An 18402-nucleotide genomic window follows, 5' to 3' on the forward strand; every position below is an offset into this window, starting at 1 on the left:
TTTCCTTTGCTCTGTCACAAAACCAGACGTGCTTGCTCAGATACACAGTGCTCTCGCACAGAGAGTGTGTGCACTTAAAACGTGTTTCCTCTCACTTAAACTGCGTCCTGTGCACTCATAACTCTCTCTATGCTCATGTGATAGATATTAATTATTTATTATTAATTAAATATTTTTATTTATAGCCTTTTACTGCATGCAGTGTGAAAGCTCTGATTCATTAACATGGGCTCAGAAAAAAGGCGCATCACAGACGGTGTTCGGTTCTGGCGCTAGGCGCACTTCATTCGGATTGGATCGGATAGCATACTGAGGGAGGTCAGGGCCGCAGAAAATCGTGCTATAAAATGATTTTGAAATCGCGCACACTCAAATCATGATTTTATGACAATTTCTATTAATCGCACAGCCCTAGAATGAACTGGCAATGAACAGAAAATAACTCGGACTGGCACCGCTCAGCAAAATGGGAAAACCAGATCCAGGCAGAGCTCGGCAGCAGGTAGAGGGAACATGTTGGCAGCCATTTATGTTGACCTCGTTGACAGCCATTCATGCATGTTTGAATTTTTGTTCTGTAGCATATGCAGCAAAAATATAAATTGGTGGTTTATTCTTAAACCAATCAGCGAGCTCTAATAGTGGAAGCATAGTTACAGTTTAATATTTATTTTATGTTATTTAATTATATGAAATGATGTTATTATGTTATGACAGACAATTTTACATATATTAACAATATTATGATTTACTTTAATAGTAATTGGCGGCCCACCTGCAATACCACCGCAGTCCCACAGGTTGAAAACCACTGGTCTAATCACTTCTTCAAATAACTCCATGAGATTCTTTTGTCTGTTTTATTGCCCATCAGGTAATAAAAAGCTCTGCTAATTACTGCTGGAACTCACCAGAGGTGCAGGGTCAAACTGAGAGATCACATGGTGTAGGAAGACAGCAAGATGAGCGGGGCGAGTCTTGAGAATCTCGATACTCTGGAAGGAGCTGCACTGTCCGTTCACCTGAGAGACATCAGATCTGGTTAAAGAAGCAGGCGACCAAGACCACTGAAGGAAAGGAACTAAAAAATACCTGCTCCTGCTCAGAGTCAAAGTCATCATCTTCAGCAGCAATGATCTCTGAAGCCAGGCGGGGGGGTGGGCTCCCAATGGTGGATGGGAAACGAGAATTCTACGAGAAGTAGAGAGGTGTGACAATCATGCTCTTCAGAAATCAGGCGGAAAGGTCTGTCAAAAGCAGTGGTTCTCACCAGGTTGGGACTGTCCTCGACCTCCAGGGAGGGGCAGGAGTTGAGGCTGTCTCTGGGGGTGCACTTCGGACTGGAACAGTTGGATTCCCTTTGGCTCTCTGGAGAGGCCGGGTAGAAACCGCGCTGGACCTGCACATCAAACACCATAAGCACAATTAATCACACCACAGGGAAGCAAGGAACAAGAGCCACCGAGTACACTCGTGATAAGTGCCACTGTTTAACTGAGATCAGTGAAGATATCTCAAAGAAAAGAGAGAACAGTGTGCACTTACAGTTGACACTGAACTTCCACTCCAGAAACCCTCCGGGCTGAAATCTCCCTTATTCTGATCCTCATTCAGCCAACAGCCATCTTCACTGTTCCTGACACTCTCCTAAAGCACAGCTTTACAGTCAATACATGTGCACATAATTCAAAACTATTAAATCAGACTATTAAAGAGCTTTTGAAATTAACAATCTCTAATTGATGGTCAAGCAATATATCAAGCTATGATATATCTGAAGACTGTTTGTCTAAAAAATATTGCTTAAAAAAACATGAGGAAGCTGCTATTACCAAAAATTATATAGTTTTTTTTATTTTAATTTTAGTAATTCAAATTTTAATTTCAGGTTTTTTAAATAATTTTTTATTAAAAAAATATTTAAATTAATTAATTAAATTATATATTTAATTTAAATTATATATATTTAAATAGATATTATGCAATATATATTTATACATTTCAAATGTAATTTATTCCTCTTATGGCAAAGCTGAATTTGTCATATGATCCTCCAGAAATCATTCTAATCTTCTTATTTGATAATCCTTTGTTATTATTATCATCAATATATCAATGATGAAAACAGTTGAGCGGTGTAAGATTTTAATAGCATATGATATATACATATTTATAATCAAACAATCTATCTCTCTAGCTATATCCAAATCGGTTGACCCCTCCCTAACAGTGTGTTACTGATGCTTTGAATATGAGTATCATATAAACTGGTCAGACTCAGAAATGTCATACATGTGGAGCCCTGTTAAGCAGGCCCTGCTGATGTGGAATGTGCTTCTTGGCTTCCTGGATATCCCGTAGTGGTTTGGGTGTAGGAACTCTGCTGTAGTCCTCCTTCAGTCCCTAAAGAAGAGACATTTTCGTATACTATATAATCAGATCTCATACACACACAGACAAAAGTTTAACAGACGAGTTAAACCTAACAACTTGTTACTCTGCTCTGTAAAAGTCTACTTCTGTGTTGCTCTCCAAGACAGAAAGAGAATGACAGATCTTGGTTTACAAGACATGTGAAGGTGGTAACGGTGTCGAAACATAGTGGGAGGTGCTTCAGTCTCCCCTCTCACTTACCAGCTATCCTAAATCTCTAAATTACCTCCTAAACAGGAAAGGCCTCCTTCTTATCATCTTAAGTCATACTGCAACAATACAAAATAACTCCACACTTTACTGACAGGCACACTTTGTGAAATTGAAAGTACCGTGTGTGTCCACTTTAAACTAGTAGTTTTGAGTCTGATATTTAGATTCTGACCTTTATGTCCTGTTGTTCTATGAACACCATCCTCTTGTTGTCCATTCTTTGGATAAGTGGAGAACTGTTCTCTTCCTATGTAGGGTTGGGTTGACAAACGACAAGGAGGAGCAAATAATAAACACAGATTATGTAATTTAATTGGAGGAGAGACATGAGGAAGTGAACTTACATACAACAAATAAACACAAAACGAAAAACAAAACAAAATCAGATGGGAAAACAATTTTCAGGAATGGGCGTATGGGCATCTTACCCATGATACCAAAGGAGAGGAGGTACGTTTCGCTGCATTGTAAGAGTTGGGAGATGAAACAAAGGGGTCCCCATAATCCCCCGGTGACCCGAGACCCACGTCTACCTCCGAGAGGGGGATCTGGGGTAACCCGGGAGGCCGGCCTAACACTGTGAGGGCCACGTATGAGCCAGCTATTAAGTACAAATGAGATTTGGTCAGCGGTGGAAACATGTTTTCTTGACACAAGCAAATGATTTATACTCACATTTGATTAATTTCACCACTTCAACGTGGTTCGATTGCGTCACCAATGTCCCGTTCACCTAAAGCACAGGAGACAAACATTAAAATATATTATACTCCAACATACATGCAAGTTCTCTTATACAGACTCAAACATGAAGTCATGTTTGTTGTGACCAGCAGGTGGCAGAATAGACAGATGCTGAAATGCAGTGGTGGAGAGAGAGAGAGAGGAGTGGGCAGTGAGAAACACAGCTCTTGCATCTGTAAGCGACTCACCTTAATGATCCTGTCCCCCGTCTGAACACCTGCACGCATTGCAGCGCCATCTGCCAAAAGACAGGAGACGATTATGACAATTATGAATTGAAAGCATTTCCTGATGCAATGAGTGGTTGCCAGAGTGCAGCCATTTGGTTGCTAAGGGGTTCTGGGTGGTTTTTCAGCACATTGCTGTGTGGTTTATGTGCTCCATTTACATTGCACACAAATTGGTTTCCATTGTCATTTTGCAAATGACGAAACCCCCATTTTGGGTATTCATGCATTTACGTCTCTTGGAAACATGTTGACTCGATCACAATTCACTACAATGTCAAGTAGTTAAAAACTTTGAGAAAGCTAAGCAATTATGAGTGTACTTCTAGAGAATATTCCACACTGTATGACGTGTATTGCGTCCTGAATGACCACCTTTCAGACTAAGATCAAAAAAAGTTTTATAAATACCATTTATATTTAGATATAGTTTTGCTGTTCAGATTTTTAAAAAATGAATAAGTAGAGTAACATTCAGCTTTTTTTTAAAAAGAAAGAGAGAGACAGAGAGAGAGAGAGTCTCGAAAGACGTCCACAGAAGCTGATGTGGGCGGAGCCAGAAAGACAACAGCATGACAGACGGGCATCTTACCCTGTTTGACGAGCTGCACGAAAACAGGGTTGTCCCCACTGACGGTCAGCCCAAAGCCGTTTTCATCTTTCTGAATGATCACGCATCTCTGAACCAGCCCTGGAGGAAGAGAGAGAACAAGAGGAGAGACAAATTGAGCTATGAAACTGATTTTACTGGATTGCCAATGTCTTTATTAAAGCATTCATCAGGAGAGGTCTATCAAAGCAGATTACAGTAACAATGACTCCGACACCTGATCGAACTGACAGAGCTAGTTAGTGCAGACAGTCACAGGCATAAAATACTTAGCAACATAAAAAAATCTGCAGAGTCGTGAAATGAAACCATCAATCGTGCAATCCAGTTAAAATCTAGCCCCCTTCCCAGAATAATGGAGAGATACAAGAAATAATGAGAGCAATGGAGACGTGGGTTATCACGGTCATCTAATGCTGCAGCGTGAGAGATGGGCCTACTTTCAAAACTGATAGCTCATCAGATCTGAAAACAAAAGCCGCAGTTCTCAGATCACAGAAATGAATATGAACTGCTCAAACAGTCACACGCATATGTAACATACCCTCAACTCTTCGAGAAATATTACAGTTTAAACAAGACTACAGTCAGTGTTGTTTTCCACAGAGTAAAAACTATGCTTAAAATATAGTTATATCACATATCTTTCTCACATCCTTGCATGTGTTGTGAAAATTACTTGATTTAAACGGTCATGACTCAATTTGAAAAGATTGAATTTAACCGAGAAAACTGGTAACTGATTACATTTCATGCTAACCCATGTGATGTTTAGGTGTTACGGATATACTTCTGAAACGGTGATCCAGTGCTATGATTTCAAGTGCATTACTGTAAAGCCCCTTTCACACTGCCATTCCGGCAAATACAGGGGTAAAGTGTTCCTGCAATTGTTCCCTGGTCGCTAGATTTGGCACTTTCACACTGCCAGTGATGACCCGGTATATGTGCGTGCTTTCACACACAACCCTTGAAGATCCCGTAACGACACGTGACATCAGCGCGTGACGTGTAATGTACGAGTCGACAACGCTTGGCACGTTATACTTTAACTGAAGCAAGCAAACGATCTCTGAGTCAGCGCGGAAAGTGAGGAACTAACTGATCTCTGCTTCATTACAGTTTGCACATATGTTTTCGTCGCGAATGTTGATCTTCCTTCAAAACAGCCGGTAAAAGAGTCGCGCGATAACGCGCGTCATCACTTCGATAAGGAATTAGATCTGGCTTTTGTTCACACAGCGCTCGTTCCGGATCGATTACCGCAATGTTACTATGTCCCCGACCCGGGTTCGATTCGGTAATCAATTCCGGGACGTGGTTGCTTTCACACAGAAGGCGACCAGGCAATGTTACGGGAATATTGCGGGTCCGACGTGCAGTGTGAAAGGGGCTTAAGTAACCATGTTTTTCATAAGTCATTTTAATTTAACTGTTTAATAGTTTAATACCATTTATTTTCTTGCTAACTGGACACCATACAGATGCTGCCTGACAGGTTTAACCCTCCAAATGAAAACTAATTCAAATAAAATAATGAATTAAAGATTTTCTGAAGTTAATGTAACAATAATCACTTATCAAAAGTATTTATGTTTTAAAATAACTCTTCAAATAAAAACTGTTCTTTAGATTCAACAAAGAATACAGAATTTTTTTCATTATGGTTTCTATAAAAATGTTAAAGGGATAGTTCACCCAAAAATTTAAATTTTTATTTCATAAGTCTTTGCAAACTTCAGAACACAAATTAAGATATTTTCCATGAAATCCAAGAGCTTTCTGACCCTCCATAGACAGCAATGCAACTACCACATTCAAGGTCCAGAAAGGTATTAAGGATATCAATGGAATAGTCCATTTGACATCAGTGGTTCAAATAATTGTAATTTTTTTTACTTTATTAAAAAAATTTAGATACACGTTCACAAGAGTAGGGTTGCAACCACTTATTGATCAAATCGATTATTATCGATAATAAAAATCATAGACATGTATAGCTGGTCGCATCAAATTACAGCACTGAATAATGCACTTCTATGGACAAAATGCATCTAAAATAGTGCAGGAAACAGAATGAACTCCTGCAGGAAAACTACTTAATCAAATCTGCCCAAAACATGAGAAATCTTTATTTTAAGCTTCAAGCTGATGCATTAGCGTAATGGCTTGCCTTGTTAGGCACTTTGACAGATACATTTATGCATCCTCAGTGCAAAAAACTTTCAGTTAACGGTCATGTCCTTATCTGTAAATGTCACAAATTCATGCAAGCCTTTCCATTTTTGCATAAAGGCACGTCCTGACAGCCTGCTTTAAGTTGAATTCTTTACTGAAAGAGCCACGGCGTGGAGAAGGAGACAATATTCAGTGCAAAAACATTAATTGTGCTGAAATATCTGTTGTTGAACATTAAATTCAGGTTTAAAAAGTCAACATGCAGTGTGAGTAATTTATGAGAGTAGGAAGTGTGAATGGACAGCAGTGTGTCATTGAATATAAGTATCTTAATATAAATGTCAGTTGCTTTTACAGGATAAATAATTTTTTTTGGTTTGTAATTTGTCCAATAAAAGGCAATAACATTTTTAGATCTAAACTACTTTTTTCACAGATTCCTAAAATATGTGTGTTTTCTCTATTATGACAGGTGGTGTAATAAATTGATAAGCATTGCATGATTTTATAACAATTAATTGACACATTTGTTTGAAGGACATTGGGCAGAATGTGAAACAGTGTGCTATTGTCAATAAAATTCTTTTTTTTATATATATCATTAATTGATTAATCGGATAACTAATCGATTATCAAAATAATTGTTAGCTGCAGCCCTACACTAGAGTACCTCGATATACAAGAACAACTTTTAAAAATGAGTAGAAAAGTGAGTGGTTTCTAAAAAAATAATAATGAATAGAACATAATACATAGGCTACAACAAGGTTTAATCTGACTGCAAAGGAACATAACTGGGTTGCCTGATATAAAGAGACATTGCGAAATATGGAAATACACTTACAATACAATTATGTGTTCATTTATAAGAGAGATAGAGAGAGAGAGAGAGAGAGAGAGAGAGAGGGTATGTATTTATGAATTACCACCGTTTTGCCACATTTTTCTATTAACAGTGAAGCGGTGGCTTTAATTCCTTTAAAAAACAATGTTACCAGCTCCTTGTTGAGAAAGATAATGTAGCTCTTGAGCGATTAAGCTATTTAGCTGATAAAATCGCAGGGGGAAGTATGTTCCAGAATGTCTGAGTGTGGACGCAATGTTATCTGTGTGAGTGACTGAGCTTGTGTGTGTGCGTAAGACACAGTGAAAACAGCGCATTAGTTTAGAACTATATTTTGTTTTTTTTTAAATAAAGAGTGTTATTTTTTCAGTGATAACCTAACAGCAAAATAAATAAAATTTATTATATTAGAATGAGTACATCACAATATACATTTATTACAATGAGTACTTTATTACTTATGGGCTTAAAAACAAGATTCAAACAATCAGAATATTGTACCTGGTGGGGAGTGCCCAATATGCCAGTAGTTAGCAATGACACTACAGTATGCAATATTTAATAAATAGCTGTTTTAATCAATTCTGCTGAGGTGAAATTCCGTGCAGTCCTGTATCGTGATACATATCGTATCGTGACTTTGCTGGTGATACACAGTCCTAGCACGGGTTTCCCACACATTGATTTATTTATGGCAGGCCGCCACAATATCAAAACTGACTGCCATAAATAGTTTTTCCAAAAGGCTTCGACTTCATTGAATAAACATGAGCACTGCACGTTTCAAAATCAAAAACCGGTTCAGGTGTTTTTATATCACTGTATTTCAGAAGTAAACGGACTGAATTTTCGATTTCATTTTCATTTCATCTTGCATGTAATGCTTGATAAGGCAGCATTTGTGAGGTCAGAGCTGCTTTACAGCCATTACCGGAGAAATGTCTCTCTCTCCCACTCTTAAAGTGCCTCCTGTTGGCAGAAAATGAATTTGCATATATATTAGGGGTGTAACGGTACGTGTATTCGTACTGGACCGTTTCGGTACAGGGCTTTCGGTACGGTGCACGTGTGTACCGAATGACCGAATGCAATATTTTGTGTGCAGAACATAGGTACATTTTCGTGTTTCCAAACTAACATATTAAGTGGCGGAAGTCTCCGCATTCAGCGCAAATCCCGCCCTGCAGCTGATTCTAAGGCCAGTGACACACTGGCTGTGTGGTGCGAGCGTGGCGTTTCTGATGTGTGTCAGTTGCGTGACGGCTGCTTTGCGTTTTCTGTGTCTTTATACACCAGAATCGTGCCTGACGTGGCGATGGCGTGTTGCTCCTTTTGTAGGCGACATAGAGGGAGACCGCCGACAGACCAGGATCTTCTCTTCACGACAACAATCTCTATACTTCATGTTGAGCATAAATATAAAGCCTACTGATAAAGGACACCGTCAACAGTATTGACGGCAAAATAGACTATGTTTGACAGGTGCAATATGCCAGTGTGTCACCGGCCTAAGGTTTTCAAAAGGCATCACGCGAATGTGAACATCACTACAACTAGGAAAAAAATGGTTGTAATTCAAACGCAGCTCCCGTCGGCATTTAAACAGACCTTTGCTGTTAATTTAGATCGGTCCAACACAATAACGAAACCTGACCAGGTCTAAAAACTGAAACTGTTGATGCTGCACTTTACACTTTGGAAAAGTTATACATATATTTTTAAATATGAGCAGGCCTACAAGCTGGGATTGGTAATGGTTCACTGTAATCATAGTTATTTATTTATATTTTTCATTATATTTTATTATATGATATTGGTTTGAGAGTATTTTATTTATTGGAGAACTTTGCAGCAATATTTTATTTCTTATTCTTTTTTTATTATATATATATTTTATTAAAAAGTATTTTAAAAAAGTTTAAACAAATTGTAAAATAAAAAGTTTAAAGTAATAAACAACCTGCAGTTTAATGTTTGCATTTCTTTCCCTTACTGTACTGAAAATGAACCGAGCCGTGACTTTAAAACCGAGATACGTACCGAACCGTGATTTTTGCGTACCGTTACACCCCTAATATATATATATATGGGGCGGGGTAGTGCCACCACAAATAGAGTGTAAGGCTGTGGGAAACACTGAACAGTAGTAAACACATCTGAAGATTTAATCAGAGAAGATGACTTGCTTTTTTTTCCCCCAACCTTACTTCTTCAACCAGAATTTACAGTCGATGAACCAAGAGAGATGGACATTCTATGTCAGAACACCGTTCTGAACAAAGTTCTTTGGTTTAGAACAACATGAAGGTGTGTAGAGACAGCATTTTCATTTTTGGGTGAACTATCCTTTAAGTAGCACAACTGTGTTCAACATTGATACAAACTGTCATAATAATGGCTGCTGAAAATTAAATTTCGACTGACAGGAATAAATGACATTTTAAAATATATTTAAATATAAAAGCTTTAAATTGTAATAATATTTCATATAACTGTAGTGCAAACATTTCACTTTGCTCAAAAAAAGTTCTAAGTGTATCATTGAATAGTTAAAGTATCAGGCATTTAAAGAGCACCCAGACTCTCTCAGTCTTTATCTTCTGAACCATTAAGAATAATGCTATATGTTATTTACCAATAATACACAAAGAGACCAAAATTAACTCAGTAGGGAAGCTGAACATAAATAAATGCTGATAACACTTGAACTTCACAGTGTTGGAGAAGAATCACCTGCACAAGAGTAAAAACACTACTAGAAACACAGCAATCTTACCACAAGACTCGGGTCTCCTGTCAGCCCCTACAAATCCACTCTTCAGCACCAGCACTTCTGAGCCACACAACATAATGATAAAACATAAGACACACACACACACACACACATATCACAGAGGACACAGAGAGAGGACTCAGACAAAAAAAAAAAAAAAAAAAGAGCAATGACAAATACACACACAGTGTGGCTGTTTTGGAAAGGGTCATTGTCTATTGATAAGCAGTCAAATCCCCAAGGTCTTACATATTAACAAATTGTCTACCCTGAAATTATTAATAAGGTGTTCAGGTATTAAGGACCCCAGGTGTTAACCCAGAAATCAATGCTTGGCGCAGATGCAGATTATAACCAATAAACAAAGTTGAGCTGAAAAGTACTTTAACAAGAAAACATTCTCAAAAACGGCTACGTAATGATGTTGGTTTTATGGTTAATAATAGTTAATCATAACACAAGAGAATAACTTGATTAGCCTTTGCCTACTTGAATTTCTCACAAAAAAGAAGTCAGTGATATTGTTTAATGGAACGTATACGATTTACAGCAATAGTCTCCATCATTACATGAGGCTATACAGCTTTGGGTTGAAATTAATCACACAAAACAGCCACACTTTTCAGACACTCCCTAAAGAGATACTGGGAAGACATTAGGGTTGGGCGATATATCAATGTATTCTCAATGAACTTCCTGGAAATTTAAGATTAAGTAACATTGTGAATTGTGCAATGATTCTAATTTCGGTGTTTTTTGTTTTTGTTTAGCTTCTAGGTAATTATTTTTTTTTATTCCTCTTTAAATTTCAGCAGCAAAACTGTGTTAATGTTTGTAAGTTGAATCTAGGGATGGGCGATATATCGCATTCGATTGTCACGCGCATTTTGTCAGTAAAGCCGGTTCCCTGATCAGCGGTAAATCGCCATCACTTGCTTTCAAATGGAGCGGCATTTAATAGACAGAGCCGTAGATTACTGACAAGCTATGCAATATGACGTTCATTATCGCAGATGGATCGCCTTCGATAATGAACGCGATATTGCGTGACAATCGCATGTGATATATCGCCCATCCCTAGTTGAATCCATTTTCATGAATCAGAGAGATGCTGAGAGATGACTTTTTTTGTAGGCCAAGCTAGAAGCAAGCATCATCCTGGACCCCTCAACAAAAACCCAACAGGATTTTTCCATTGTTCTTGGATTGTTGCAGAAAATAAGCTGTGGCCAACAAACCTCAATCAACAAAGAAAGGGTATTACTGGTATATTTTTTTTGTCATAGAATAAAACATGAAAATATCTTCAGCCTTTTATCATCCATAAACCTTATTTCAGGCATTTGACCAAAGACTTCTTCAAAAAACCCGGGCTGAAGGAACCGGATATGCAAAAATGTTAACTTGTTTCTGGGTTTTAAGACTCATTTCAGCAGCACTCCACATCTCTGATTCAACTCCAATGCTCCTGTAATTGCTAAAATATGTAATTTTACATATTGCATTTTTAAAAATAATTATTACTGTAAATATTACTGTGTATAATTATAATTTTATATTGGTGTATATACATTTTTCTAGTATTGCATCATTGATTATTTTTAAGCCGCTTTGAAAGTAGTGGCCAAAAATGGTTGCTTGGTTGAAAAACAAAACAAACCAAAAATATGCCAATTCCAAACACTGTCAAAAGAATGAAAAAATATGATATATTTTAAGTTATATTGCCCAACCCCATAGTACACTGAATGCCACATTGTGGTTAAGTTGTTTTAGTCATGCGTCAGAAGAGGCAGTTCCAACACCAAAGGAATATCAGAAATAAACATGCATCACATCCTCCATTCACCGCTATCCTCTCTAACATGTGAAAGTGAGATATTTGTTAGATCAAACCAATAAAACATACTATGCTCATGTGAAACCTGCTTCCAAATAGCTCAGAAATCTTTGAAAAGACCGCTGACGAAATTCAGTCATCATCTCACTCGTATTTCAATCAAACAGGAAAACATCTCCCCATCCAAACAATGTGAATCACATTTTAATCTATATGATTATCACATTGTTCTCCACCATAAACCTCCCATTAATGTTCATGCACAGGACTGCTTTTCCTTCTCTACCCTCACCAGCGGCTGAGAGGAAAAACAGAGGCGAAACTTGAAAGAAAAACACACTGACAATGTCTTTCAAATGCCAAAACCGGGGCCAGGAACATGTGCATCGTTTATGGTCAGCAAGTATGAATCATGCCGCTGTTTAAAGCCGTTCCACTGCAGTTAGTGGATGGGTGCAGCCCTCCATCTGTGCTGTGTGTGGAGGAAACTGTTTCCATTTAAGAGACTGAAGAGACTGTGTGAGAGGAGCAGTGTGCTTCAGTCCACACCACACGCACACACGAGCAGTCAGGACAGCCTTTAGTACAGCTAAACACTGCCTTTCTGTATGAGTAGAGTGTGAAAGAAACCCTCGGATGAAATGTACCTGTAGGGTCAAACTCGTGTGTAGGGGTACCAGGCTGCTTGATGCTTTCGGGTCTCTTATCGGGAGGGTGGTCTCTGCTGAGGGTGCTACCGGTTCTGTAAACACAAACAGGAGAAATCAATATACAAAGTCAATGAAATACATTAACACACTGCAATGAGCACATAAAATAATACACCAGTGGTTTTTCTCTGGGTCGGCTTGTGACATAAAAATGTGCTGCAGTCTAATAGGGTTGAATACATTAGGTGAAAAAAATACTAAATGCAAATAATGAAACCATAAACTACACGAGAAAATTCTTCTCTTATTTTTGTTGTTGCTGAAACAAAAGGACATCAAACCTAACAATATTTAACACAAATTAATTTGCTACTTGGTGAAAGTAAGTAAAATGTGTCAGTGTCAGATGCCAACATGCACCTGGTTGTGACACATGCCCTGATCTCCAAAAACAAAACTCCCTAGGTCCCTTTAAGACAAGTTAGTTCACTCTGCGGCCATATAGGTAATGCCCCTGGGCAGCTATTTCCAGGCATGCAACTACAGCTCCTGACTATTTGAATGGAGAAAGACCCTGTTTGTCAAAGCTACTTTTCATATTATTATCAAATGTATGTAATGTAATAATAATGGCTAATATATCATGATATTATACATTGTGCTTCTTAAGCTTAAATCATGGAATAATTAAATAATTATATCTATCCATCTTTCTATCTTGTATATATAGATAGATAGATAGATAGATAGATAGATAGATAGATAGATAGATAGATAGATAGATAGATAGATAGATAGATAGATAGATAGATCTAACTATCTATACACACATAATTCTGGAAAAATGATAAAAAGTATATTATAATTTTACTAACTGTACTGCATCATCGATAGATTGACAACCTTTCTCTTTAGATATCAGCGACAGCATTAAAGAAGTCATATAGTCAACTATTAATTTTAAGTGCACTGATGGCACAGTTTTTTTTTGTGAAGTGTTGAGCAGCATCCTCTTGTGCAATGACTATTTGCTTAGTTAACTTCCTGCTAGGACAACAGATGTGCCCCACTGCGCTAATGTCGCCCTATTCATTACACACATCAATTAAGAGGCTCCGCATGAGTCCTGCCGGTTCTTTATCACAAAGGCAAGTGGAAAAGCCTGCAGTAGCTATGACTCCAGGTCTAAAAGTAGCCTAGGCAGAAAAGCGAGTCGAGGTGGGGTGAACAGCGCTCTGCTTCCCGCTCACAGGCCGTGTGAGAACCCTCTGTTTTCTAGGCTAGTCAGTGATGGGACACAGTGCTGAAAAGCCCTTTGTAGGCCTGTCTGACTGCGTCTAACTGAGAGCCACTGTACTAACAACCCACTGCCATTTGCTTCACCTGGACTCACTCGCTTGACCTGTGGACCTCGCAGAACGCCAAACTGACTAAAAATAATATGCAGAATGAGAAACATCTCTGCGAGACAATCACTTCAGCAATAGAAATGATGGAGGGTCAGCTAGAGCTCACATTTGTCTGGCAGTTTGTGGATTTTGAACTCATTCTGCGGACTCATTACGGGACAGTATCAGAGAGAGTGGACTCCATACCCTCACAAGTGAAGTGCAAGACATTTGCAGTGTCGCTCTGAACACAGGGAATGATCACGCGAATGAAACTTACTTTTCTAAGATTGCTTCACAGGTCAGCTAACTGTGAAATTAACACTGCATCCAAGTAAAGGAAAGGACTCAGAGGGATTAGCCCACCTTTTTGTCGGTAGCAATTTGTCACCACTGGTAAACTAGATAAGTCTAATGAGAGAGCAGTCACTGATTTTTTTCAATTAAAACTCAATTAATAAAATTAACCTGGAGCACCGGCGCAGGCCAATATGAAGCAGTTCTCTTCCCGCTCCCAACAGGGGTCTTGATTTACACATTTATTCTAGCTTTTCAATTTATGTAAAATCAACAGTAACCATGTCTGTTAGGCAAGAAAAAAAGAAAACTGTAATTTAGAAAGGATCATAAAAGTTGTAGTCATAGTAGTATACAAAAGTAGTTTACACGTATTATATGCTATAACTCAAGTCTTTTGATGTGAATAGCTTGGTGTGGAATGACTCAATTTAAGTCACTGTTATTATGTGATAACCTTCCCCTCAAATGAGCCGTTAACTGTAACTACTGCAAACGGATCATTGAGTTATGAATGAATCAGTTCAATTTATAAACCGGACCAACAGTTTATAGAAAAGAACAAGTTTAAATGAACAATTTGATCACTGAACTGGTTGGGAACGACTGGAACTCAATGATCCAGACACAGAGGTTTTTAAATGATTGGCTTGCTGGAGGACAGGATTGTGAGTGAATAGTGACATTATCATGACTAGACTCTGAATATTGCAGAACTTGCAGATGCTGAAAAAAAAAAAAAAAAACACCTACAACATCATTTCAAAATGCAATTCTGAATTTTCAGCAGCCATAACTCCAGTCTTCAGTGTCATAATTTTTCATATAGCCTACCATTCTAATATGCTGACTTGCTGATGCTGATTTATAAAATAAATTCAGAAAGTTCAAATAAATAGCATTTACTTGAAATTGAGCCCTCCCTGAATAACAAAAAACTAAAATTAGGGCCCTATGATATCAGTAGGTGTGTTACATTGGACACGAATTCATGAATTCATTCTGATTGACAAATCTGAACTAGGGCTGAAATATCCGATTACTCGATTAATCGATGGAATTTTTGGTAGAATACTCGATTACTAAAATATTTGATAGCTACAGCCCTAATCTGAACATAGTGTTTACATTAACCGTAAATAAAATGATCGGGTTACATGTCACAAGCTTCTGATCGGATTTACTCTTGACATGCATGAATATACAGAGTTTTTCGCTGCTGTTTTAGAAAGCACACGTTATATTTATCTCCTTTGGGTCTATTGTTGTCATGATAACAAAATTATTGTTTCGATACCGATACCTAGTCAAGAATTGCGATTTCGATACTTTTTCGATACTTTTCCTGAAAAGGGAAAATACAATCTCAAATATCATTGAAATATAAATTTTAAAACCGGGACAACATTTGTAATCATATAACACACTAATAAATGAACATATGAACAGCAGATATATTATACATTTGAACAAAATATGAAATATCAAAATATGAAAAATAAAATAGAAAAAATGACATTCAGGGTAAAGAAAGATTAAATTTAGCCGCATTATCTCAGTTATCATAAACATAAGAGTAATACAGTTATCTTAATTCTGAACTTTGAATAAAAATATGAACAGCGATTATATTAAACAATGTTTCTGAACTCAGAAGATTAAATGTCAAACGCTAAATAATATCAATGTAAGCAATGGTATTCAAGTAAAAAAAAAAAAAAAAGCTAATAAAATTTAGCAGCAATATCTCAAATATTGTAACTTATTCTGTCGTGCAGCCTTTTCTTTCAGAGGAGAAAACACAGCCAGTGAGCTTTAATGAGTGTGATCTTTAGTGAGTGTCATCTTTTTCTACCAGTCGTGGACCGGCGGCCACAGCATCACTTTTGCTCGCAGATGCAGTCTAGTGATGCGCAGGTCGGGGTTTTTTTCAACCCGCGGGTCCCGCTTTTATGAAATTATTTGCGGGCTGGGGCAGGCCAAATAAAGAAACATTTCTTTACCCACCCCAACCAGCGCATCGGGGACATCACGGAAGATCCGTTGCTACTAGACTCTCTTGTTCACCTCCCTCCACAGCAGCGAGCGAGCTTGGCGCTATTAGTAGTGCATGCGCAGCTCGTGAACAGCTCTGTGAACTGTTTCATCCTGTCAAAGAGTTACTCAAAATGTGACGGAGCATGTGATTTGTTGAATGTAGTGAACGAATCCGCCCTTCACTGAACGAGATCGAGAGACCTTCTCATTCGTGAATGAGCTGAATGATCTGATACATCTCGTTTATGAACGAAATGAGTGAGCCAAGCATGTAAATCTCTATCAGCAATCAGCAAATTTGGATAAATGAATCAAAAGTAGGTCAGTTCAAGTAAATCAAATGAAGATATGGATGAGTGTCTATGAATAATAAGCTGCAAAAAGACAATGAAACAAAATATTATATCATTTGCCTCTTTTTATTTTTATTTTAACATATAAATAGATCAACTGAATAAAGACCAAGATTACCTGTTAGATTTACCCAAAACTAATTATATTTTATGTTTAACCACTAAAGGGACATCAGGGCCAGCGGACTAGCCGAGTCGAGAATGCTCTTGGCAGATACATGATCACTGAGCTCCCGCTGATCGCGTGGAGCTGACCGTCTCCGAAAATGGCTAAACACATTTTTAAATAGGCGCTGTCTTTATAAATAAACCACAGATTTGAGTTAAAAAAACATTCTCAACTGAAATACTTTAAAACTATATTTCATGACACAATAACAATAATATTTAAAAAATTATCCAAATAAATGGTGGTTGAAATGACAATGCTGCATGAACACAATCAATCAGCATGTTTAGCGTCCAAGTCCCACCCCTGAAAGTTCCAGAACTTTGAAAAAGTACTACCTGACCAGCAGGGACTTTCTGAGGGCCAATATTTTACCCAGAACTTTAGTTCCTGGTTCCTGAGGTGGAAACACACCAAGTACCAGCCCAAAGTCCCTAGCTCCTGGGTAAAGTTCCGGCGGAGGAAACGCAGCTATAGTTTTTGAGTCTTCAAGCAGGGGCTGTTCTTGATTGCATCAGAGCTTTCTGTAGTGACACAGGATCCTTTTGAGAGCAGTTTGAGGGAACTGAATGGGCCATTTATGAAAGGGCCTGTAAAACGTTCAGCTAAAAACCTCCCGCTAAAGAGGAGGAATGGAAAAGTAAATGCAAACAACCAAAAGCAGCCAATAATCCCACTTTTTACATGTTATTCTCTCCCTAATGAATCATGCATGATGATGGTACATGTAAGAATACTGCTATTTGTGCTTATGACCACAACAGTTACAAGTAATGCTTGTGAATGTGCATAAAGGTTTTTTTGGTTCGTCTCTGACTGGTCTAGCCTCTCCTATATAGAAAAAATAAATTTTATTGAAAACTATCATCTCACAATTCCTACAATTTTTCTTGTAACTGCAACTTCATATTACATAATTCTGCCATTTTTTTCTAAATTGCAAGTTAATAACTCAATTTCAAGTTCTCAAAATTCAGACATTTTTTTATCAGAAAGTTTGAGTTTACATCTTTGCAATTTAGATTTAGAGTTAGCACACAATTATTTTTTTTCATGTTTCATCCACAGAATAAAAAAATTAATTTCTTTTTTTTTAATCTCACAATTCTGACTTTTTCCTCACAATTGCTATAATTTAATTATTTTAAAGTTTCTTGCAATCTTGAGTTCATAAAATCAGAAATGCCAGATGTAAACTCAGAATTATGAGTGAAAAAAAAAAAACAATAACCTTTTTAATTTTATCCTCCTATGTCGAAAACAAACTACTATTGTTACTAGAGTAACAATACTCTCTAGCATTAGACGAGTTTGTAAATGTAGGAGTCAACAACAGTATCTGATGCAAATGAGGCCATCTACACTCCTGGAGGAGGCGGCAGCAATGGGGGTGAGTTGGATGGGGAAAAGGAAGTGCAAGAACGGCAGAGGGGATTGGTGAGGTGGAGGGGGCGGGTTCTCCGCTCAATTGAGGTTTTGTGCAATAATGGAACAACGTTCCACACGAAGCCAGAAAGGCCTGCATGAGGGACACCCCAATTACTCGACTCTGAAAGGCGTGTTTGTCAGAAACCACTTGAAGGAAAAGTGGGAAACGGGGTGGAAAACATGGCTCTTTTGCTAAGTTGTCCTTTCTCTTCCACACT

The 18402-nt window shown here is 37.8% G+C and overlaps 1 protein-coding gene across 5 annotated transcripts in view; it reads right to left on the bottom strand.

The window, feature by feature from the left end:
• The window catches only part of LOC127972490 (rho guanine nucleotide exchange factor 12), a 55894-nt gene that overhangs the window by 20888 nt on the left and 16604 nt on the right, over positions 1-18402 (bottom strand). For 3 of the 5 annotated variants that reach the window (XM_052576003.1, XM_052576004.1, XM_052576002.1), the window contains exons 3-14: positions 12510-12604; positions 10026-10082; positions 4210-4308; positions 3579-3628; positions 3322-3379; positions 3075-3247; positions 2819-2893; positions 2293-2403; positions 1546-1647; positions 1271-1399; positions 1093-1191; positions 912-1022 (exon numbers count right to left, since the gene is read on the bottom strand). In XM_052576003.1, the coding sequence (XP_052431963.1) occupies positions 912-1022; positions 1093-1191; positions 1271-1399; positions 1546-1647; positions 2293-2403; positions 2819-2893; positions 3075-3247; positions 3322-3379; positions 3579-3628; positions 4210-4308; positions 10026-10082; positions 12510-12604 (1159 nt within the window). The remainder of the gene's footprint in view (positions 1-911; positions 1023-1092; positions 1192-1270; positions 1400-1545; positions 1648-2292; positions 2404-2818; positions 2894-3074; positions 3248-3321; positions 3380-3578; positions 3629-4209; positions 4309-10025; positions 10083-12509; positions 12605-18402) is intronic. The other 2 variants (XM_052576005.1, XM_052576006.1) reach the window with 1 other exon arrangement.

Source organism: Carassius gibelio, chromosome B15 (genome assembly GCF_023724105.1).
Source record: "Carassius gibelio isolate Cgi1373 ecotype wild population from Czech Republic chromosome B15, carGib1.2-hapl.c, whole genome shotgun sequence".
Taxonomy (NCBI): domain Eukaryota; kingdom Metazoa; phylum Chordata; class Actinopteri; order Cypriniformes; family Cyprinidae; genus Carassius; species Carassius gibelio.